The sequence below is a fragment of the Triticum aestivum genome, chromosome 3B (assembly GCF_018294505.1).
Source record: "Triticum aestivum cultivar Chinese Spring chromosome 3B, IWGSC CS RefSeq v2.1, whole genome shotgun sequence".
NCBI classification, from domain to species: domain Eukaryota; kingdom Viridiplantae; phylum Streptophyta; class Magnoliopsida; order Poales; family Poaceae; genus Triticum; species Triticum aestivum.
Window position 1 is genome coordinate 51,805,740 of NC_057801.1, and position 24,996 is coordinate 51,830,735.

A 24,996-nucleotide genomic window follows, 5' to 3' on the forward strand; every position below is an offset into this window, starting at 1 on the left:
AAGGTGGAGAGAAAACCTTGAGGAACAATGTGAAGGTTAAGCTTCCGAAATTCCTCATGGAGAAGCGGTTGACTTTGTTGTAACATCAGGTTGTTACAATAAGATTTACGACTTAGCGCATCAGCCATGACATTGGCTTTCCCTGGGGTATAGGTTATTCCTAAGTCGAAGTCTGTGATCAATTCAACCCAACGTCTCTGCCTGAGATTCAAATCCGGTTGGGTGAAAATATACTTCAGACTTTGGTGATCAGTGAATATTTCGCAACGATTACCGAGGAGGTAATGTCGCCAGGTCTTAAGTGCATAGACTACGGCTGCAAGCTCTAGATCATGAGTAGGATAATTCTCCTCATGTGGGTGCAATTGCCGTGAAGCGTAAGCAATTACGTGTCGATCTTGCATGAGAATGCAACCTAGTCCTTGTCGCGAGGCGTCGCAGTAGATAACAAAGTCCCTGGAGAAGTCTGGCGGTACCAGTACGGGAGCAGAGGTCAGGCATCTTTTCAGTTCCTGAAAGCTGTGCTCACATTGTGGAGTCCATTCGAACTTCTTATCTTTCTTGAGGAGTTCGGTTAGAGGTTTAGCAACTTTGGAGAAGTTCTCGACAAAGCGACGACAATAGCTCGCTAAGCCTAGAAAACTCCGAACTTGCTTGACCGATTCAGGTGGAGTCCAATTAAGGACGGCTTGAACTCGCTCAGGGTTAACAGCAATACCTTTACCAGATATTACATGACCCAGATAGGTCACTTCTGACAACCAGAATTCACATTTAGAGAATTTGGCATAAAGGCGATGCTCTCGAAGTTTCTTCAACACTAGCCTTAGATGTTCGGCATGTTCTTCCTCGTTCTTGGAGTAGATGAGTATATCATCGAGATAAACTACGACGAATTTATCCAAATACTCCATGAAGATTGAGTTCATTAACCGAGAAAAGGTGGCTGGAGCGTTGGTTAAACCGAAGGACATGACGGTGTACTCGTATTGGCCATAACGAGTAACAAAGGCCGTTTTAGGAATGTCCCCGTTTCTGATTTTGATTTGATGGTAGCCCAACCTCAAATCCATCTTGGAGAAGACTGAGGATCCAGCGAGCTGATCATACAGGTCGTTGATCCTGGGAAGCGGGTATTTGTTCTTGATTGTGACCAAGTTGACAGGTCGGTAATCTACAACCATCCGGTCCGTACCATCCTTCTTCTTGACGAATAGGACGGGGCAAGCCCACGGAGATGAACTAGGGCGGATGAAACCCTTTTTCAAGGACTCATCGAGTTGTTTCTTAAGCTCGGCTAGTTCTAGAGGTGCCATCTTGTAGGGTCTTCTAGCAATCGGAACGGTTCCTGGAATGAGGTCTATTACGAACTCAACATCCCTGTCAGGTGGAACACCTGGCAATTCCTCTGGAAAGACATCCGGGAAGTCACGGACTACCGGAACGTCCTCAAGGTCTGGCAAAGGGCTGGCGTTAAGAGAATATAATTGTCGCTTGGCTATTCGGGTCAAGACATGGACTATCTTCCCCGAAGGATGGGTGAGTTGAACAGTCCTAGAGAAGCAATCAATTTGGGCATGATGAGCTGACATCCAGTCCATACCCAAAATGATATTAATATCTGAAGATTTAAGGGCTATCAAAGACGCAAGGAAAACAAGTCTGTCGACTTGGATCTCATTTCCATAACTTACCCTAGAGGTCTGCCATCTAGACCCAGGGGTAGAGATTTCCATAGTGGATGGCATGTCACAGAATGCAACGTTATGCAAACGAGCATAATTTTCAGATATAAAGGAATGAGAGGCTCCTGTATCGAAAAGGACAGATGCCGGGTGGCAATTAACAAGAAGCGTACCGAGAACGACGTTGGGATCCTCTTGAGCTTCTTCGGCAGAGACACAGTTGACATGGCCATGTGAAGCGGTGACAGGTTTAGCATGAAACACTTTCCCTGTCGGCTTGCCACGGCCAACAGCTTTAGCAGATTGATTGGGGTTGGTCTGGGGGCATTCACGCATATAGTGACCAGATTCCCCACATTTGAAACAAGTCACGGAACTGGTACGTGGAGGAGCATTATTGGTTGGACCCCCATAGGGCTTGGCCGGTGCAGACTGTTGTACAGGGCGAGGCGCCTGGAAAGATGGCCTCGGTGTGAATCTGGGTGGCAGGGCGGTGTTGGGTACCCACACGCGGCGCTTCTGAGGACCAGCACCGGATGAGGAACCCGTGTCACGTCCGTGCTTGCGTGTTGCATCATAGTCAGTCTGACCAGTTTCAGCACTGATGGCTTTGTTGATAAGTTTCGAAAAAGATGTGCACTCATGCAGACGGAGGTCGCGGCGAAGCTCAGGACTAAGGCCCTTACGGAACCTTGCTTGCTTCTTGGCGTCAGTAGAAACTTCCTCAGTTGCATATCGGGCGAGATTACCAAACTCCCTGCTATAGGCATCCACAGAAAGTCGGCCTTGGGTGAAACTGCAAAATTCTTCACGTTTACGGTCCATGAGACCCTCCGGAATGTGATGTTCACGGAAAGCCTCGCTGAATTCAGCCCAAGTTGTGACATGGCCCGCTGGGCGCATAGCTCCATAATTCTCCCACCATAGACTGGCGGGGCCTTCAAGATGATATGCAGCAAAGGTGACCTTGTCAGCCTCCGCTACCAGCGCGGAACGCAGTTTGTGAGAGATACTGCGAAGCCAGTCATCAGCGTCGAGAGGCTCGACGGAGTGGTGGAACGTGGGTGGATGCAATTTGATAAAATCACTGAGTGACACCACGTTAGCCCTCTGATGGTGTGCTGTATTCTGTTCAATACGCTCCAACAAACGGTTTGTCTCCCGCTTGTTTCTCTCAGCTTCCATCATCACCTCGGCTAGTGAAGGAGGATGAGGCAGATTTTCATTCCTGGCTTCACTGCCTTCGGCCTGCTCTTGGGAAGCAGGGTTAGCGCGCGTGTTGACCATCCTAGGAGATCAAGACAATGTTTTAGTCAGGATGATAAAATTCCGACATAGGATACATAATGTAAGGAATAACTCGGAATGCAAGATGATCATCCGTATGACATGGTAGATACAGAAACTGCTTCTTTTATTCCATCGTCATACACACCATACAGGGTTTAGTACAAGACCAAACAAGTACTATTACGGTGAAAAGAGGATTACATCTCATCGGAGGCATTCCAAGCTCCTATACATTATTTTTCTACATCTCCGGAAGAGTACAAACTAAGTCATATCCCACGAGTCACGCAGGACGATAGACGACACAGCTAGTGCGAACTAGTGATACTACCACTAACTCAGACCGATCCGTAGTAGTCCTCGTAGAAGTCACCTCCATAGCCTGGAAGTTCAACATGATCATCCGGAAACAGACGGTCTCGCGGAGCTTGTGGACCATAGGGGCTAGGATGAGGCCTTGGACCAACAAACGGTGGCCTGCGGGGACCGCGAGGTGGGGTGATGCCTCCTACATCACGCCAAACCATCACGTCTGGCAGAGCAGATCTCACAGGATAGAGATCGCGCATATCTGAATATCCAGCTTGCACCGCCGGTGCGAACCGAGTCAAAGTGGCCCAGTGGTCAGCACGGGTATTGAAGAGCTCTAACCTCAAGGCCCGATTTTCACGGTCCTTATCCTCGAGCATCTCAGCAGTGGTGCGAGTCCGTGAATCCTCCTGAGTGGAGTCAGCATAGATAGCCTGGAGATACCCTTGTGCTCCCGGAAGTGATCCTGGCATATACCGGAAATCAGAGTCCCGAAATAACCCAGATCTGACTCGCATAATGGTCATCATAGAGTAGGCGGCGTCCTGCACAGCCATCTCAATAGTAACCCCGAGTCCATAGGAGCAGTGAAGAGGCTCGGTGGATCCAGGATACGATGGAAATATCCTGACAGTGCAGAGATACTGGCTTTGATTAAAATCTCGGAATTGCTCTTCGACCGTGTACTCAGGATACCAGCGGTATCCAGCCTCAGTCATTACCCTGACCAACTTGGCAGTATGGCCGGGTACATCTAGACATCGAGTCAGGCGAACCACTTGATTGAGGTCGCGAGTGGCCATCTGAAAGCACAATCATAATGCAAAGGCATTAGAATTTCTAGCAAAATTTCGGCAGCATAACAGCTGTAAATGCTCAAAAAGGATTTTGAGACATTTGACAAAGGATTTCGTACACACTCAACATCATCATATCAAAGTTCTGAACCATTCTGGCTACATAATGTGGTAGTAGAACTGAACTAGGCTTGTAACCATCAAACTTATAAGGTACTACTGATTAGTAACACGTGATCCTGATAGAGAGAACAGATCCTAATTCCTTAACCCCCGGTGGAAGAATAGACTGACTCAGATCAGAAAGTCATAAGGTATAAGGAGTAAAAAGAGCCTTACATTCCAACCCACAAACAATTCCCCTACATATAACTAAAGAATTTCTAGACTCAACATCGACCAGTTTGGCTTGGAGAACCTACAGGCAGTCCGGCTCTGATGCCAACGCTGTCAGGACCCCGACTCGATGTCACATCGATCTAGCTGGTAACACCTCATATCACTTTGCGGCCTCACGCACGGTATCCCCACGGGTGTCGTCTTACCTTTTCCCGGGACCGTTTGCGCCTTTTGGCTCACGTATATGATAGTGTCGCTAGCATCCATATGATAAAGAGCCCGGGCTGACATGACTAGTCGTAAACCCAAAGTGGCACAGACTTACAGGGACAGGCATCCATGACCCAGCTTCGAACGTGTCGGTCATCAGCAAGTGGGTCCGGGCTGTAGCACTGGGCTAGCAGGACTCCGGTAAACCGGGCTGTAGCGGGCTAACAGGACTCCGGTACTCAAAGCGTGACATTTCCCCGAAGGGACAGACACAGGAACGAAGAAGGACACATGCCGGCCAGCCTAAGTGTTCCAGAGCAGTAGCAAGCTACCATGGCTCAGCGGTAACACTAGGAGACATTTCCCGGTAAGAGAGGCTACTAAAGATAAACAACTAGATGGTCAGATCCCACACATACCAAGCATTTCAATCATACACACAATATGCTCGATATGTGCAAATACAACGAAGCATCACAACATGACTCTATGACACAAGTACTTTATTTAAGGCTCAGTGAGCCATACATAACATACACAAAGGTACGGGTCTCACGACCCCACATACAAGTCATACAGTCATACAAACCAGCAGCGGAAGTAACTTGTCTGAGTACAGACAACTAGTAAAATAAAAGAGGCTTGGAAAGCCTAGCTATACTACGTGGTCCTTCACAAGCTCAGGGTCACCACCTGGGTCTTTAGCCTACTCGTTGATGTCAACGTCTACATAGAACCCATCAGAAGGGGTTGCAGCGTCTTCTGTAAAAAATGTAGATTATAGCAACATGAGTACAAAGGTACTCAGCAAGACTTACATCAGATCCTACATACATGCATAGTATCAAGAAGGGTTGGTGGAGTTATTGCAGCAAGCCAGCTTTGACTCTTGGCTAGGCTATCCTACGATACTCCAACTTGAAATGGTTTTGCGCACACGAGTCCACTACTCACCACTTCAATACACTACCGAGGATCCACCTCCGTCTTCCTACGGAAGAGCCATCCTCGGCACTCACACTTATCTTGAGGCTTTTAACAGTTTCCATTTACTTGTCTATGAACTGTATAGGCAACCAAGTAGTCCTTTACCGCGGACGCGGCTATTCGAATAGATCATGTTAACCCTGCAGGGGTGTACTTCTTCATACACGCTCTCACCACTTATCGTCGCTTACACGACATGTACTCGGCAACCTTCAAGCGGAAGCCCAACGTGGGTGTCGGCCACGACCTACCTAATCACCTAAGCCTCCAGTCCAGGTTTATCGCCTATTCAGGTTCCATCCGCAGGGAGTCCGGCCGAGGTTTCCCATACGGCCCCGAACGATGTGAACAGGGTTCCCGAGATACCTAACGGGTATTCGGTACACCCGGCCACGTACCTACCGCATCACAGCCCACCCCTACGGTCAGCGCTGTCCACGGCCTCCAGTAGGCTACAAACACCAGAAACTACTTGCAACTCCTGGACGGAGAACTAGGGTGAATAAGAAGCCGAGAGGGTCCATTGGTTTCGGGCCCAATGCATGGTAGTAGCTGATTCTTAAATCACACATACAGATCTCAGTGCTTAAGGTCGGCTTCAATGAAACAACCCACCATGTACTCCTACATGGCCTCTCATCGATACCTTTACCAAATCGTGTTCACCACACCACTCTCATTACCGACATAATCATTTCACTCCAGCCCATCACCCCGATGAACCAGACCTGACACGACTCTAAGCATAGCAGGCATAGCAAGGTAGGAACAACACATACATATGGCTCAATCAACTCCTACACATGCTAGTGGGTTTCATCTAGTTACTGTGGCAATGACAGGTCATGCAGAGGAAATGGGTTCAACTACCGTAGCACACAGCAGTTTGAATCGCGTTGTCTTAATGCAGTAAAAGAGAGCAGGAGCGAGAACATGGGATTGTATCGATATGATCAAATGGTTGGTTGCTTGCCTGATGGTTCGATGCACGGATACGGTTCTTCGTTAGGGTAATCACGGTACTCCTCGGGGACAGAACCTGTCGCAAAGGACATCGATACACAAGCATCACCAAACAATGTGCAACAATATGATGCATGCATGAAACATGGCAATATGAGTGTGTTGGGCTAATGCAACTAAAACCAGAAGTGTTTGAACAAATTTGAATCAAGGATTCAAATTTCAAATTCAAATATGGCCTTTTAAAGTGCCTTTTCTTGTTCTGCTTAAAACATCAATTTAACTTGTTTGATCATGCATGAAAATAGTACAGATGGATAGATTGGATTTTTCTGATCATTTTTCATATATAATTTGTCCAATTTGGAGTTACAGAATAAAAGTTATGAATTTTTGAAGTTTAATTAATATTCTGGAATTTCCTGATTTAATTTAAATCCAGAAATTCAATTACTACGTCAGCCTGACGTCAGTGTGACGTCAGCAGGTCAACGGAACAGGTCTGGGTCAAACCTGACAGTGGGTCCCGCATGTCAGGGTGATTATTTTAATTAAAACTTAATTAAAACTAATCATGTTTAATTAACAGGGCTGGGCCCCACCTGTCATTGACTCAGGGGAGTCAACCAGGGCCCACCCGTGGTCAAAGTCGATGTCGGCTGCCGGCGTTTAGTCGCCGGCGAGCCCGACGCGGCGGCGAAAGTGGTTTTGGTCATTTCGGCCACCAAACGGACCGCGGAGACCACCGGAGTGGAGCTGAGGGCAACCCGCAGCTCTTGGCGGAGCCCGTTGGGGTCGGGGTGGCCGGAGTCGACGGCGGCGAGCTCGGCTGCGGCCGCCGGGGTTCGGTCGTGCACGGGAACGGTGCTGGAGCTCGAAGTCGAGCAAAGCGAGGCGCTAGGGATGCTCTACGGGGTTTTGTGAACTCGTTGGACTCGCCGGGGTGACCAAATGGTCACCGGAGCTGCGTCGACGGCGAGCTCGGCGACGGCGGAGGTTCGGCCGTGGTGGGGAGGAGGCTACGGTGAGGGAACGAGGGGAAGGAGAGGGGGAAACGGTGGCGTAGCTCACCGCGGTTGCAGTGGGCGTCGAAGCGGGCTCGGGGACGCGCTGGAGACGGCGAATTCGACGGCGACGGTGGTCGGAGCCCGAAGAGGGGAACGGCGACGTGGCGGCGATGCAGGGCTTCCGGGGAGCTGTGGAGCGGTGGGGAGGAAGAGGGAGTCGAGGCGGAGCTCCTGAGCTAGTCGGGGGAGCAAGGGGTGGTCGGAGACAGCGGCAAAGGCGAACGGCGGCGACGGTGGTGTTCGGCCGGGCGAGAGAGAGAGCAAGGGAGAGGAGGGGAGAGCCGGGGGAGAGTGAGAGAGAGCAGGGGGGAGGCGTGGCGTCGTCCAGGGACACCGAGACGAGGAGGGGAGGGCAGGCAGGCAGGGAGAGAGGTGGCGTGGCGCGGTGGCCGTGCGCGCGCGCCGGCCACACGCCTGGCCGACTGGCGCCAGGAGGACGACGGCGGTGGTGGGCTGGGCTGGCTTGCTGGGCCGGCCAGCTGGCTGGGCCGCACAGGTAAGTTTTTCCCTTTTTTTTCTGTTTCTGTTTTTATTTAATATAACTGCAACTTTGTTGAATTAAATAAAATACCTAGGCAACTCCAAAAATCACCAAACTACTCCTGGTCCATGGTTGGATTATTTCCAACATGAAACATTTTAGTTTGGAGATATTTGAGCATTTAAATATTTTATATTATTTTAAATGCCCAAATTCAAATATTTATGATTTAATTCAAAAACCCTAGGATGGCCTAGGAAAATGTGCACCACTTTTGGCAGAGGTTCTGAACCAAGACAAAAATGATGGGCATTTTAGAAGGGCATTTCAGGTTCATTGAAAAATTATTTTAGTAACCCTAGTTGGTTTCAGAGGGGACTGGGGGTTCTGTCATCCCCATTTCAAGTTTCTGATGAAAGAGTAAACATGATGCAACACTCTAATGCATGACTAGCTAGGTTGTGACAACAAGTTCAAGGGGTTGACTACGATGAGACTTTCTCACCCGTAGCGATGCTTAAGTCTGTCCGAATCATGTTAGCTATTGCTGCATTTCATGATTATGAAATATGGCAAATGGATGTCAAAACTGCATTCTTGAATGGATTTCTGGAAGAAGAGTTGTATATGATGCAACCAAAAGGTTTTGTTGATCCAAAAGGTGCTAACAAAGTGTGCAAGCTCCAGCGATCCATTTATGGACTGGTGCAAGCATCCCAGAGTTGGAATTAAAGCTTTGATAGTGTGATCAAGGCATATGGTTTTATACAGACTTTTGGAGAAGCCTGTATTTACAAGAAAGTGAGTGGGAGCTCTGTAGCATTTCTGATATTATATGTAGATGACATATTATTAACTGGAAATGATATAGAATTTCTGGATAGCATAAAGGGATACTTGAATAAAAGTTCTTCAATGAAAGACCTCGGTGAAGCTGCTTACATATTAGGCATCAAGATTTATAGAGATAGATCAAGACGCTTAATAGGACTTTCACAAAGCACATACCTTGATAAAATTTTGAAAAAGCTCAAAATGGATCAGGCAAAGAAAGGGTTCTTGCCCGTGCTTCAAGGTGTGAAGTTGAGTCAAACTCAATGCCCGACCACAGCAGAAGATAGAGAGAAAATGAAAGATGTTCCCTATGCTTCAGCCATAGGCTCTATCATGTATGCAATGCTGTGTACCAGACCTGACGTATGCTTAGCAATAAGCTTGGCAGGAAGGTACCAAAGTAATTCAGGAGTGGATCACTGCACAGCGGTCAAGAACATCCTGAAATACCTGAAAAGGACTAAGGATATGTTTCTCGTATATGGAGGTGACAAAGAGCTAGTCGTAAATGGTTACGTCGATGCAAGCTTTGACACTGATCCGGACGATTCTAAATCGCAAACCGGATACGTGTTTTTATTAAACGGTGGAGCTGTAAGTTGGTGCCGTTCTAAACAAAGCGTCGTGGCGGGATCTACATGTGAAGCGGAGTACATAGCTGCTTCGGAAGCACCGAATGAAGGAGTCTAGATGAAGGAGTTCATTTCCGATTTAGGTGTCATACCTAGTGCATCGGGACCAATGAAGATCTTCTGTGACAACACTGGTGCAATTGCCTTGGCAAAGGAATCCAGATTTCACAAGAGGACCAAGCACATCAAGAGACGCTTCAATTCCATTCGGGACCAAGTCCAAGTGGGAGACATAGAGATTTGCAAGATACATACAGATCTGAATGTTGCAGACCCATTGACTAAGACTCTCTCACGAGCAAAACATGATCAGCACCAAGACTCCATGGGTGTTAGAATCATTACTATGTAATCTAGATTATTGACTCTAGTGCAAGTGGGAGACTGAAGGAAATATGCCCTAGAGGCAATAATAAAGTTCTTATTTATTTCCTCATATCATGATAAATGTTTATTATCCATGCTAGAATTGTATTAACCGGAAACATGATACATGTGTGAATACATAGACAAACATAACGTCACTAGTATGCCTCTACTTGACTAGCTCATTAATCAAAGATGGTTATGTTTCCTAACCATAGGCATGTGTTGTCATTTGATTAATGGGATCACATCATTAGGAGAATGATGTGATTGACATGACCCATTATGTTAGCCTAGCACTTGATCGTTTAGTATATTGCTATTGCTTTCTTCATGACTTATACATGTTCCTGAAACTATGAGATTATGCAACTCCCGTTTACCGGAGGAACACTTTGGGTGCTACCAAACGTCACAACGTAACTGGGTGATTATAAAGGAGTACTACAGGTGTCTCCAAAGGTAGATGTTGGGTTGGCGTATTTCGAGATTAGGTTTTGTCACTCCGATTGTCGGAGAGGTATCTCTGGGCCCTCTCGGTAATGCACATCACTATAAGCCTTGCAAGCAATGTAACTAATGAGTTAATTACGGAATGATGCATTACGTAACAAGTAAAGAGACTTGCCGGTAACGAGATTGAACTAGGTATTGGATACCGACGATCGAATCTCGGGCAAGTAACATACCGATGACAAAGGGAACAACGTATGTTGTTATGCGGTTTGACCGATAAAGATCTTCGTAGAATATGTAGGAACCAATATGGGCATCCAGGTTCCGCTATTGGTTATTGACCGAGAATAGTTCTAGGTCATGTCTACATAGTTCTCAAACCCGTAGGGTCCGCGCGCATAACGTTACGATGATAGTTTTATTATGACTTTATAAGTTTTGATGTACCGAAGTTTTTTCGAAGTCCCGGATGTGATCACTTACATGACGAGGAGTCTCGAAATGGTCGAGACATAAAGATTGATATATTGGACGACTATATTCGGCCACCGGAAGTGTTCCGGGTGATTTCGGAGAAAACCGGAGTGCCGGAGGGTTATCGGAACCCCCCCGGGAGAGTTAATGGGCCACATGGGCCTTAGTGGAAAGAGAGAGGGGCGGCCAGGGTGGGACGCGCGCCCCCTCTCCCTCTGGTCCAAATTGGACTAGGAGGGGGGCGGCGCCCCCCTCTTTCCTTCCCCCTCTCTCCCTTCCTTTCCCCCTCCTAGTAGGAGTAGGAAAGGGGGAGTCCTACTCCTACTAGGAGGAGGACTCCTCCTCCTTGGCGCGCCCACAAGGGCCGGCCGGCCTCCCCCCTTGCTCCTTTATATACGGGGGCGGGGGGCACCCTAGAGACACACAAGTTGATCTACGGATCGTTCCTTAGCCGTGTGCGGTGCCCCCCTCTACTATATTCCACCTCGGTCATATCGTCGCGGAGTTTAGGCGAAGCCCTGCGCCGGTAGAACAACATCATCGTCACCATGCCGTCGTGCTGACGGAACTCATCCCCGAAGCTTTGCTGGATCGGAGCCCGGGGATCGTCATCGAGCTGAACATGTGCTGAACTCGGAGGTGCCGTATGTTCGGTGCTTGGATCGGTCGGATCGTGAAGACGTACGACTACATCAACCGCGTTGTGTTAACGCTTCCGCTTACGGTCTACGAGGGTATGTGGACAACACTCTCCCCTCTCGTTGCTATGTCATCACCATGATCTTGCGTGTGCGTAGGGAATTTTTTGAAATTACTACGTTCCCCAACATTAACCTTCTCAAGGACCGGGCGTAGCCACACTCGGTTCAACTAAAGTTGGAGAAACTGACACCCGCCAGCCACCTGTGTGCAAAGCACGTCGGTAGAACCAGTCTCGCGTAAGCGTACGCGTAATGTCGGTCCGGGCCGCTTCATCCAACAATACCGCCGAACCAAAGTATGACATGCTGGTAAGCAGTATGACTTGTATCGCCCACAACTCACTTGTGTGCTACTCGTGCATATAACATCTACGCATAAAACCTGGCTCGGATGCCACTGTTGTGAAATGTAGTAATTTCAAAAAAATTCCTACGCACACGCAAGATCATGGTGATGCATAGCAACGAGAGGGGGGAATATGTCCACGTACCCTCGTAGACCGAAAGCGGAAGCGTTAGCACAACACGGTTGATGTAGTCGTACGTCTTCACGATCCGACCGATCCAAGTATCGAACGTACGGCACCTCTGAGTTCAGCACACGTTCAGCTTGATGACGTCTCTCAAACTCCGATCCAGCCGAGCTTCGAGGGAGAGTTCCGTCAGCACGACGGCGTGGTGACGATGATGATGTTCTACCGATGCAGGGCTTCGCCTAAGTACCGCTACGATATTATCGAGGTGGAATATGGTGGAGGGGGGCACCGCACACGGCTAAGAGATCTCAAGGATCAATTGTTGTGTCTTTGGGGTGCCCCCCTTCCCCCGTATATAAAGGAGCAAGGGGGGAGGCGGCCGGCCAAGGAGGAGGGCGCGCCAAGGGGGAGTCCTACTCCCGGTGGGAGTAGGACTCCTCCTTTCCTTGTTGGAGTAGGAGAGAAGGAAAGAGGAGGAGAGGGAGAAGGAAAAGGGGGCTGCACCCCTTGTCCAATTCGGACCAGAGGGGGGGGGGCGCAGGCCTCCTTCCTTTTGTCCTCTCTCCACTATTCCCGTATGGCCCAATAAGGCCCATATACTTCCCGGCGAATTCCCGTAACTCTCCGGTACTCCGAAAAATACCCGAATCACTCGGAACCTTTCTGAAGTCCGAATATAGTTGTCCAATATATCGATCTTTACGTCAAAACACATAAACTCATAATATAACCATCATCTAACTTTAAGCGTGCGGACCCTACGGGTTCGAGAACTATGTAGACATGACCGAGACATGTCTCCGGTCAATAACCAATAGCAGAACCTGGATGCTCATATTGGCTCCTACATATTCTACGAAGATCTTTATCGGTCAAACCGCATAACAACATACGTTGTTCCCTTTGTCATCGGTATGTTACTTGCCCGAGATTCGATCCTTGGTATCTCAATACCTAGTTCAATCTCGTTACCGGCAAGTCTCTTTACTTGTTACGTAATGCATCGTTCCATAACTAACTCATTAGCTACATTGCTTGCAAGGCTTATAGTGATGTGCATTACCGAGAGGGCCCAGAGATACCTCTCCGACAATCGGAGTGACAAATCCTAATCTCAAAATACGCCAACCCAACATGTACCTTCGTAGACACTTGTAGAGCTCCTTTATAATCACCCAGTTACTTGTGACATTTGGTATCACATAAAGTGTTCCTCCGGTAAATGGGAGTTGCATAATCTCATAGTTATAGGAACATGTATAAGTCATGAAGAAAGCAATAGCAACATACTAAACAATCAAGTGCTAAGCTAACGGAATGGGTCAAGTCAATCACATCATTCTGCTAATGATGTGATCCCGTTAATCAAATGACAACTCATGTCTATGGTTAGGAAACTTAACCATTTTTTATTAACGAGCTAGTCAAGTAGAGGCATACTAGCGACACTATGTTTGTCTATGTATTCACACATGTATTATGTTTCCGGTTAATACAATTCTAGCATGAATAATAAACATTTATCATGAAATAAGGAAATAAATAATAACGAGAAGTAGTGAGGAAGAAGCAAAGTGAGGAGAGAGGAGTTGGGAGGTAGGGGAAAGTGAGGAAGAGAGGATTGGAGAGGGGAAGGGGAGGGGAAAAGGTGGCATATGCTGCGGCTTAGCAGTAGTGCTGGCTATAAACCACGCTACTGCTATAAACGTAGCAGCAGCGCGCTTATGGCACACGCGCTACTTCTAAGTGGGTCCCGCCATGTGGCCAGTTTAAAAAAATGCGACAATTAGCAGTAGCGCTTCCAAGAAAAAGCGCGCTATTGCTATTACTTTATCAACAACGCGCTTATATAGACCACGCTACTGCTAAATCTAGGTTGGCGGGAACTATCGGTCGACTTTAGTAGCAACGTGATTCCGCCAAGCCGCACTACTTCTAAGTTAGTAGCAGTAGCGCCTGTTTTTTCCCGCGCTGCTGCTAATTAGCAGTAGCGCCTCCCCGTGAACCGTGCTGCTGCTAAGATTCTGTGTATAAGATTTTCTCTAGTAGTGTCTTCGACTCCTCCGGTGTTGCCTTCTTCACCACTGCATCCGAATCTTTCCGCATGTTTGCCATGATGGTGAAGCTGGAGCAGACTTACATGGTGTTCTCAAACTTGGTGCGGTCACCAAGCGAGCACCCGAAAAAGAAAGCCCTCCATCAAATGCCCCAAGGGAAGGGGTTGGGGATGGGGTTGAAGTTGCTACTGGAGTTCATGGCTGTAGATAGGAGGAAGAATGAGAGATAGAGAGATGACTAAGTGAGATGGTGGGTAAGTAGTGACCGTGAGGATGGGTGTGAATAAAGGGGCTATGGACGGTAGGTTTTAATTGCAATCAACCTCGAAACTTTGTTGTGCTCTTCATAGTGCGCTCTCTTCGTAATGCAAATTGACACGGACAACAAGGGAATGAGGTGGTGCTGACCATGGAGAAGGGCAAGGAGGTCATGCCGCCCATGGAAGTTGAGCCAACCACGCCTAAGGAGGTGGCCATGGATGAGGACATTGTGCTGGAGGATCCCCCTAGCGGCTAGCGCCGTAACTACGGCCACTACCAAGAGGAGGGAGGTCCAACCCACTTCTGCAAGGTGGTCATTTCCCCTCAGCTTGAGTGCACCCCGATGCCTCTGGACTTCACCAAACACTTCCTAGCAATGCCGCAAGAGTTCAAGCTGAGAACCAACACCGGCTGCTCATGGAGGGTGACTGTCCGGCTGATGGACGGCAGGGTGACCCTCGATCAGGGTTGGCCCCCCTTTGCCTCCGTCCATCAGATCAGGATAGGCTACATGGTGATGTTCAAACTGCTCACTCTGGACACTCTCAATATGTCTTCGTCTTTGCCGACGAAGGCATTGAAGTGGTGACCAAGCGCGGCAAGCATGATGACGCATTCACCCTCAACGTCTAGGATTGCCCTTCCTATGCTCCAGCCGGTTTATTTTCTTATCGTAATTCTTTGCATTTGAACTGATATGTTTAAGTGTCGCACTTTATTTAAACTGCGGTTAGCTATGATTTACAACTATCTTCTATTGTGTGTGTATGATTTTTTCTTCACGCCATGCCGAAGAGGTTACCAAACAACATTTGTTGCATGGAACCGAACACCATATAGTTGCAGGACCCGAGCCAATGCAGGCAACCAAATGCTAAGCCGAAGTTGATCCCCTAATGCGAGAGGTCTAGATGCGGGCAACCGAACAATCTGCAGATGTCGATTTTTTGCCTATTTTCCTCACCGAGGCTCCATTGAGTCAGGCTTGAGCTAGCCAGGTGATTGCTTGTATCACGCCGGTATTTCCCCGAAGAGGAAGGGATGATGCAGCACAACAACGGCAAGTATTTCCCTCAGTTATGAAACCAAGATTTATCGAACCAGTAGGAGAATCAGGCAACACTATGTAAATGGTACCTGCACACAAAGAATAAAACCCCGCAACCCAATGCGTAAGAGGGGTTGTCAATCCCTCCTTGGTAAAAAGAATAGTATGAGATTGGATAAAAAGATCTTGCAAAAACACGAAATAAAATAAGTAAAGAAGAAGTGCAACAAGGTATTTTTGGGTTTGTAAAATATATATCTAAAAACAAAACGATAGAAAAATGGATCGGAAAGCAATATGATAAAAGATAGACCCGGGGGCCGTAGATTACAGTAGTGGCTTCTCTTGAGAGAATAACATAAGGTGGGTAAACAAATTACTATTGGGCAATTGATAGAAGATCAAATAATTATGACGATATCCAAGGCAATGATCATCATATAGGCATCACGTCCAAGATTAGTAGACCGAAACGATTCTGCATCTACTACTATTACTCCACACATTCTATCCAGCATGCATCTAGTGTATTAAGTTTATGGAGAAATGGAGTAATGCAATAATAACAGTGACATGATGTTGACAAGATCTATTCATGTAGGAATAGTCTATATCTTTTTATCCTTAATAGCAATGATACATGTGTGCCTCGCTGCCCCTTCTGTCACCGGGAGAGGACACAACAAGATCGAATCCATCACAAAGCACCTCTTCCCATGGCAAAAAAATCGATCTAGTTGGCCTAACTAAACCAAAGATTCAAAGAAGAAATATGAGTCTATAAGTAATCATGCATATAAGAAATCAAAGAAACTCAAATAATATTCATGGATAGAAACTGATCATAAACTCAAACTTCATCGGATCCCAATAAACACACCGCAAAAAGTCATTGCATCAAATAGATCTCCAAGAGACCATTGTATTGAGAATCAAAAAGAGAGAAGAAGCCATCTAGCTACTGCCTACGGACTCGTAGGTCTATGGTGAACGACGCACGCATCTTGGGGGAGGCACCAATGAGGATGATGAACCCCTCCATGATGCTGTTAGATTGGATCTTGTGGTTCGGGAACTTGTGGCGGCTGGAATTGTGTTCCTTCTACTCCCCTAGGGTTTCTGAAATATTTGGGTATTTATGGAGCTGAGAGACGGTGGAAGAGACCCCCATGGGCCGCACAACCCATCAGGGCACGCAAGGGGCCTCTGGCACGCCCTGATGTCTTGTGGGCCCCACGGGTCTCCCCCAGGTGCTTCCTTGGCCCCCAAGTTGTCTTCTGGTCCAAAAAAATCTCCAAAAAGTTTCGTGGCATTTGGACATTGTTTGGTATTGATTTTCTGCAAACTAAAAAACAAGCAAAAAAACAACAACTGGCACTGGGCACTATGTGAATAGGTTAGTCCCAAAAAAATATATAAAGTTGTTATAATATGATTGTAAAACATCCAAGAATGATAATAAAACAACATGGAACAATAAAAAAATTTATAGATACATTGGAGACGTATCACCAGACCCGGCTCACAAGGCTACCAAACATGCCCCAATAGAAGATGTATATGCAAAAATAACTAACTTTTGCACATTCGGGGCACAAAAACCCTTCTCCAATAGATGACGTGGATGCAAAAAAATTACATCTCCGCCTCCCGAAGATGTAAAATACAACACTGTGATGCAAATTTGCATCTCCGCCCACCAGAGACGTAAAAACATCAGCCATGTGCCAACCGCCAACCATCGTTCCATTTTCTTACCCCCAACCCCTCTTCTTCCTCCCGCGGCCCACCCGTAAGCCCACTGCACCCCATTGTCGTTGCCCCGTGCCAGATTCGCCCCCTTTGGCACCCCTGCCACCGATTTCGACCGTCGGCCGCCACCGCATGCCGCAAATCGAGCATTTTTTTCTCCGCCGCTCAATTTCACTGTCGCCGCTCGATTGCACCGCCGGCCCGCCAGCATCACCGGATGCATCCGTGCACCGCCGCCGCCCCGCCCGCATCACCGGATGCATCCCCATACTGTCGCTCGATTCCACCACCGCCGCCGCCCGCAGCCGTGCACCACCGTTGCTCCGCCGCCCCGATTCGGGCCATCGTCATCCCGATTCACCACCCCCGCCGCCCCTCCGACGCTCCTTCGCCGCCCGGCGCATAGCCGTCGCCGCCCCACCGCCGCCGCCCAGAATTGCGCTGCGCCGCCATCGTCCCCACTGTCGCCGCCCTGATTCGGCGGCCGCCCACTAGTTTTTACATCTCTATTTTGCATCTTCTATTGGAGTTGCAGTTTTACATCTCCAAGATGCATCATCTGTTGGAGTTGCCTCTTTTTTGGAGATGTAAATTTTTATATCTCTTATTTTACATCTCCAAATTTGCATCTTCTATTGGAGATGCTCTTAGCGTTGGGCTCAGCCGTTGTTGCAGACGGCCTTGGTGCGGGCGAGGCTGAGATCTTACGACTTGATAGGAGAGATTGATGGTGTGGGCCTTGTCGCTGTCGGCATCGACGCATCTCTTCGTCCTTGGAAGCCACGAGAGATATTGTCATGCTTTCTTGATGCTCTCACGAGGGGCTGACCGCGCCGCACTAACCTGATGAATCGCCTGCGACATCGGCCTCGGCCTTTATCTCCTCGTCCGGCGGCTCGTCTGCAACTTCCCTATCTCCAATCGTATGAGCGTCGTATTTATGAAACCCAAATGATAAGTGCCACACCTGTGATACGAAGCACTCCGGCCCTGATGTTTTTTTACAATTAAAGTTGATATCTAAAAAAGACAAAAAAATGAAACTCGCCTTCTGAAAATGAAGTTGTCATGCTTGACAACTAAAGTAACCATTTTGTGTCACTAAACTTGCCATAAAAAATGTTCGGAGTTGTCATGTGTTCGTGGCACATGTGTTGCATTTATCAAGGTCCTTATGGAATGTGTAAGGGAAGGTTCGACTGCGAGTCGGGATCATGAGGGAGACACACTGAAGGATTGGTTTCCTAATAGTACAAGCGTCAACACAGACACACGTTTTTTTAGGCAATCTCGTGGAGCCTTTATCTAAAACATCACAATGTTTACAGGGACGAAAGTAAGATCAACTTGGTTGACTAACCAAACATAACGACCAACACCGAGTGTAAGAGATGTTTCACTAAATTGTGAGCCTCGGTATTCAAGGTCCTAAACTCATGGCTAAAAATGCAAGTAGTAAAAAGATTAGAACGAACTATGATTTCCCGAATAATCACACCATAGACTGCCGCACTTCTCTGCTTGATGTCGTCAGACTGTAGTTTTGCAATATGAGGCAATATTGATTCTCCATTCGTAGAGATCATCCGCTAGAGATAGCGCTTCTTGGACTGTGAGGGCTTCAAGTGTGCTTAGATCCGAAATTTCCAAAAAGGTGATCGTCGAGGCTCCGATATAATTTCCCTCTGAATCCCTGCACACGCAGCAACAACTCCTACAAACATGTATGTGAGGTGAGGAACCTATGTGAAAACCGTTTTCCTGTCCCATAGCTGCATGCCAGATGGGAGACCGAGAGGGAACCTCTTTTCGAGATCAAAACTGATAAATACCGAACTTTCGGATTTTAAGCATGGGAGCCCGAACGTTTTTCATGGCATATAGATTCTCCATTCATAGAGATCATCCGCTAAAGATAGCGCTTCTTGGACTGCGAGGGCTTCAAGTGTGGTCGGATCCGAAATTCCCAAAAAGGTGATCGTCGGGGCTCCGATATAATTTCCTGGTGAATTCATGCACATGCAGCAACAACTCCTACAAACACGTACGTGAGGTGAGGAACCTATGTGAAAACCGTTTTCCTGGCCCATAGCTGCGTGCCAAACGGGAGACCGAGAGGGAACCGCTTTTAGAGATCGAAAATGATAAATACGGAACGTTCGGATTTTAAGCATGGCAGCCCGAACGTTTCTCATGATAACGTCAGTTCACGCGAGGTTGACAATCATGACAATTTGCAAACAAAAAACCGAATTTGGGACAACGTTGCCATGTTGTAACAACTAAAGTTGCCACCTCGTGTCAACTTTCCATGAAAAAACATTCAAGATGGCATGTTTAAAATCCGAATGTTCGGGGTTTATTGGGGTCAACATTGTGGGTTGATTCCAAAAAAGTTAGGAGCTTTATGAAAAAACGTTCAAGATGACATGTTTAAAATTCGAGTGTTCGGGATTTAACGGGGTCAAGATTGTGGGTTGATTCAAAAAAAGTTAGGAGCTTTTTTGTTAAAGATGCATAATGACGGATTAAGAATACCACATCTCTCCCTTTAGTAGTAGGTAGGTATTAATAGAAGCGGAACCACAAAGAAGACCCGAGAGGTATGTCTATATATTCGTCTCCAACCCTGCCCATCATACAACTCCGCCCACAGCCCTAGTCAATGCTAATTCTTCTTCAGTAGCTAGTGCCACCCCCTAGATCTTACTGTTATATATGATCATTGTAATAGAGAGTAATCAGGTAGCTAGCTCATGAAACTGGCTATGATAACTAGACCCCCTGCCCGTCTCGGGATGGAATCCACCCCTGACGCAGTTATATATGATGCTAACATCCTTATGAATGAATAAAGGAGATGATCGTCAAGAAAAAAGGCCGCATCATGTTCATACATTAACCACAGCCAGAACTATCATTCAAGATACGATGCACCGAAAGAGCAGGTAACTATGGTAATGTACAGTTTAGTTCAGCAGCAAGCTGCGGTCAACTTACTCGCCCTGAAACCTGGCTACAACTACAACATGTACATGATTCCGTAGGGTGGTTTCAGCACAGGGACAATTATGGAAGGCAAAAGAGCAGGACGAAAGCAGCCTAAGATAGCATCTCCTGCAAGATCACTTCCCGCAAGATCTTCCATGCCATCCAGCAAAGTAACAACATACCAACAGACATCAGCATGCAGCCGCCCAAGTACCGCCAGCGGTTCAAAGCCACATTCCCCCCAAAGTTATTGCGCTTGAAAATATGTCGCTGCTGCTTGTGAGTCTTTTTCTTGGCATGGTTTCGCTTCTTGCTGTGGCGAACCTTCTCAGCATTAGAGCCAAACGACTGGTGGCCCTTCTTCGTATAGCCTGACTTCTCATATTGTTCAAATATTCCTACTCCTTGGTACCTTTCTTCAGGAGTCACTGTTGGTAGCATACTTTGCAGAAGACTGCAAAGAGGGGGAAGATATAGAAAGATGAACAAATGATTATTTTTGGTGATAAAGAACAGACATGTGTATGGTTTTCACTTACTTGTCTAAAATTGGAAGGGCCACAATGATTTTGCTCCTCAGGGTATCATCACTTGCTTGCTCATTAAATGACTCGGTTAGCAGCATATCAAAACCCTCAAATGCTCTAGGAAACATAGACATTATAGTCAGAATATAATTGGAGTAAACAAGTGCATGAACAAGTTTCTACGTTTATATACCGTAAGAGATGTTGCATATTATTGGAGGCTTCATCAGTGCATGTAGCATATTTCAGTAGCTGCATCAAAATGTTATAGGATTCAGGAAAAATTGAGATATCATAATTTGAAACCAAGAGCATATTAGAGGAATATAAATTTGCTACAATTGTGTGCGTAGTCCAAAACGATGACAAATAATTTGAAGCTTGTGGGAGCAAACATAAATATACGTTTAAGGCGTACATCTATGAGTCACCAGAACAGAACTTACCGCATGAATATGTACACACAAAGAGGATACTGGGCAACACTCCGTAAGCAGTGCTTTGGATTCCTTATAAGTTGGCAAGTCACAATCTAAGAAAAGATCTGCAAAGCACCACATAGATGTGAATCTTCTAGTCATGACAGTCACAACTTTGTAAGAACGTATATGTGCAGCAGCAGAAAATAATGCTTCGAGGGCAGTACTTGCTTAACATTTCTCTCGGACACAAATGAAGGGGGAAAGCAAAAGATATTCAAAGATATTATACTTGACCCCATCAGAGTGATATTGCATATTAAACTAACACATTTGCATATAGCCACAAGGAAAATCATTTAAGATCAAGACCCTAAACATCCACTTGGTTGAAGTTGGCAAACATTCACTTGCACATGTGATATATTAGAACAGAAGTCAGTATAAAAGGCTAAATATATCAAGAGCGGACTAATACCAAGTTCCCTGAACCATTCTCGAGTCTGCTGCACTTGCATAACAAACTGCGCCAAACTCATCCTGGCAACAGTCATGCAACATCAGCATCAGAATTCAACAAGATGTCGTGCAAATAAAAATAGAGAACTGGAACAAGTAATGGTAGCATAGCAATACATGAATTACCTCTTAAAGTGCATTTCCATGGGATCATACATTTCTGTCCCTGAATAATTGGACAAATAAATAGTTACATACACAAGATTGGGGAGAACTGCAATTAACTTCTCAAGGGAGCAATTTTAATGGAAGAAGGCATCAACCTTAGTGCCCCCAGAACCATAGGATCGTAATCTAATCATGAAGACAAGATGAACGCTTTTGAGATAAAGCCCTGGGGCTACAGAAGTTGCTAGCATAGCCACAGTCACAGCAGTGAGCTATGCATTGGTACCAGAGAGCGACACAGCACAACAGTCAAGGCCATACACAGTGGTAAAATGGGGTTTGGGATGTGCAGAAGTTGGTCGACCAGAAATGGCATGAAGGACTGACCACATAATGATGAAAGGACACTGGATCTAGCCGACTGCTGTAACACACGAGGCTTGGATGACAACGTGGTGGCATTTTCATGATAGATAAGGCACTTTGCAGTTTGCACAAGAGCTACTTGTGCTTCGGTATTGTGTAGTGCAAACGACACTTGAGGATAAACTTGTCTCTCATTTGATACTTTATTAATTAATAATTTTATTCCAGGAATGGATTTGAATTGGCATCAACAATTCCTTTCTGCTTATAGAAGGAATGGGATGAGGCGGTTTATACGACCTCAATTATCATAACATTATGCTAATAGAACAAGTTACTTCGCCCTGCTGACGACAGCAGCTGTATCACCTTGCATACTTTTAGCATGCAGTATGTCCACCTATATGACTGAGGTCTTTATAGATAAAGGGTCCATACTGGCAGAACATTTTGTGTGTGCCGTCAGCTGCCTCATGCCAGTTTCTATCGCGTAAACATGTATGATGAGGGTTAACAAACAGCTAAAAAGTCCAACGGCAACAGCGTCAATACACGGTACTGAAATGTACATTCATAACAAACAGAAAACCAAGAATCCAAGTGATAGCATAGTATGAATCAATGCATGGGAAACCCTAGTCTATTTCTAATGTTAACGAACAGCTAAACTAATTAATCCAAAGAGCCCAGATAGTGTCAAAACAGAGACATTCTCATGAGCACTTACAAGTTACGTATATGACTAGCCTACTAGCATACAGACCAAGAATTCAAAGATAGCATTGCTGGTTAAATGACATGGGGAGAAAGAAGGAAGAAGCACCTGGGGGAATGTTGAGGTACTTGGGGAAGACGCATGAGAAGCAGAGTGTAGTGAGGAGTTGTTGCTTCGGTTTGACAGAAAACTTTGCCAGTGCCTTGAGAGCTGCATGTTCCATATCAATAGTGATGGCCCAGGCTGTGTCGTCTTCATCATTCACCTTGGCCATCATGTAAAGCGAATCGTCATTGAGCATGCTCAGAATCGGGCCTTGGAACATCAGCTTCTTCAACTGCAGTTGTTGAGTCTCATCATCCCACAGCTGAGGCAATTTAGCAGAAAAGCTTTTGTCAACCGAGATTTTGGCAACATCAACCGTGTAGCGCTCGCACCAATTTCCCTCAGAGACCTTCATATTCCACATTGTGGCTTTCCAACCTGAACCTCTGGTCATGGCATCAGGGTCATCGTATTCGATGTGGACGAATTTGATGAGATCATCGCAGCAGGCAACATTGTAAAAATACTCAGGGGCACAGTAATTGTCCTCCGGTTTGGTTGGCTCGGGCAAGCCGACGGTTGCCACGGGTAACGGGATTATTCTGATGACAGGATGCCTGCCAAACAGGTGGTCAAGAAGGAGAATTCCATGGAAGGTATCAACCCAGCCCAGCGCGCTTGCTCCAACCCTGATCTGCTTGAACAAGGCATGTCGACAACACAATGGCTTGTCAGCAGGGTCTGATAGGCAGGCCTTCCTGGTCGTCCATGCCTGTGTTTCAGACGAGAAGACATAGGCATCAAACCGACAAAAATCGTCTCGGATAGTCCACTTGACGTCGAGGAAGGCCACGGCATAGTGCTCGCCGTCGGCGTCGCCACGGGGCAGGAGGCCAAACTGCTGCCCGCCGAAGTAGGGATGGTTGGGGTTTGGGAGCAGCCGCAGGGACTGCTTCCCGGCCGTGTAGACGAAGAAGCGGGCGGGGCCCCAGAACTTGAGGCTGAAGAGGACGAAGGCGTCCTCGGCGCAGATGAGCCAGGCGTGGTACTGGTGCTTCATGCCGGGGCAGTTGACGGAGAAGTAGGAGATGCCCGGCGGGTCGACGAGCCAGAAGGACACCTCCACGGCTTGGCCGTCCTCGGTGCGGCACTCGGCGGTGGTCGCGTTCCGGTCCGCCGATACACGCGCCACCTTGCAGATGATGGCCGAGTCGGGAAACCCGGGGCCCATCGGGGTGGAGGGATTGAAGGGCAAGGTGGGGAGCGCCATGGATCTGGAGGTGTTGAGCTCGCCGCAACGCAACAGGCTAGGGCAGGATTTGGGGATTAGATTGCCTTTTGAACACGGCGCCGGTCGAGTCGGGGAAGAGGAGGAAGGTGGTAGCGCGACTCGGAGTCGGACTACGGGTGGGGTGGGGGGTTTGGCAGCAGCGAGTCGGCGGGGAAGAAGAGGCAGGGGCGGATCGCCGGCGCCGCCGATGCGGGTAATTTGCTTTGCTTCCCCCCCGCGAGTGGAGGGACGGCTGGTTGAGAGGACAAAGGGGATCCGTCTCCGGCTCCTCTACGGCACGCACGGTACTCTGCCTCTGCCGTGCCTTCTTCCTACCCGGGGCCGGGGTACGCACTCGTATGGGCCAGAATATCCCCTAAAAAAAGAAGATATGGGCCAGAATCCAATCAGCCTAGCAAACCTGATACATCACACACCGCTCAAAAGAAAAACCTAATGCATCACACCCCTGCATATTAACTAATTAACTATTACTTTTCTGAAAAAAGTAATTAAATATTATTATTTTCCGCAAAAAATGTTATTATCTTAAAAACACCAATTTTGTATCTCAGTCATATATTATGCGGAGCGAAATTTGTATTTCATATATTTCCTTTTCCTAATTTTTATTACTTATTATTGTTTTATCAGTTGGATCGGTCTTTTATTTTTATTTTTTGTGCCTTTTTGTTTCTCCTCGCGGTGCTCCTTGCACGCGGAGCGGCCTACCAAAAAATAGACTGCTACTTGTTGTTTGGGCTAAATTTATCGGATAATCCTATTTGATAACCTCAGATAATTTGCAAAAAGCCCGGATAATCCACATCCGATACCGTATCCGCTACCAT

The 24,996-nt window shown here is 47.1% G+C and overlaps 1 protein-coding gene across 1 annotated transcript; it reads right to left on the minus strand.

The window, feature by feature from the left end:
- Positions 1 to 20,052: 20,052 nt before the first annotated feature.
- On the minus strand, positions 20,053 to 24,453 carry LOC123068522 (uncharacterized). The gene is made up of 7 exons (XM_044491103.1): positions 22,939 to 24,453; positions 21,768 to 21,807; positions 21,601 to 21,662; positions 21,150 to 21,247; positions 20,897 to 20,955; positions 20,716 to 20,820; positions 20,053 to 20,630 (listed from the first exon to the last, which is right to left on the minus strand). The coding sequence occupies exons 1-7, from the start codon at positions 24,143 to 24,145 to the stop codon at positions 20,288 to 20,290; spliced, it is 1,914 nt and encodes a 637-aa protein (XP_044347038.1). The 5' UTR covers positions 24,146 to 24,453; the 3' UTR covers positions 20,053 to 20,287.
- Between the last annotated feature and the right edge of the window lie 543 nt (positions 24,454 to 24,996).

What these genes read in the sequence shown, in the direction of transcription:
- LOC123068522 (XM_044491103.1), bottom strand. Translation starts at nt 24,145, where the DNA reads ATGGCGCTCCCCACCTTGCCCTTCAATCCCTCCACCCCGATGGGCCCC. An exon ending in ATGGAAATGCACTTTAAGAG is followed by an intron (nt 21,663 to 21,767) that starts GTAATTCATGTA and finishes GACTGTTGCCAG; the next exon opens with GATGAGTTTGGCGCAGTTTG. An exon ending in GCCCTTCCAATTTTAGACAA is followed by an intron (nt 20,631 to 20,715) that starts GTAAGTGAAAAC and finishes CCCTCTTTGCAG; the next exon opens with TCTTCTGCAAAGTATGCTAC.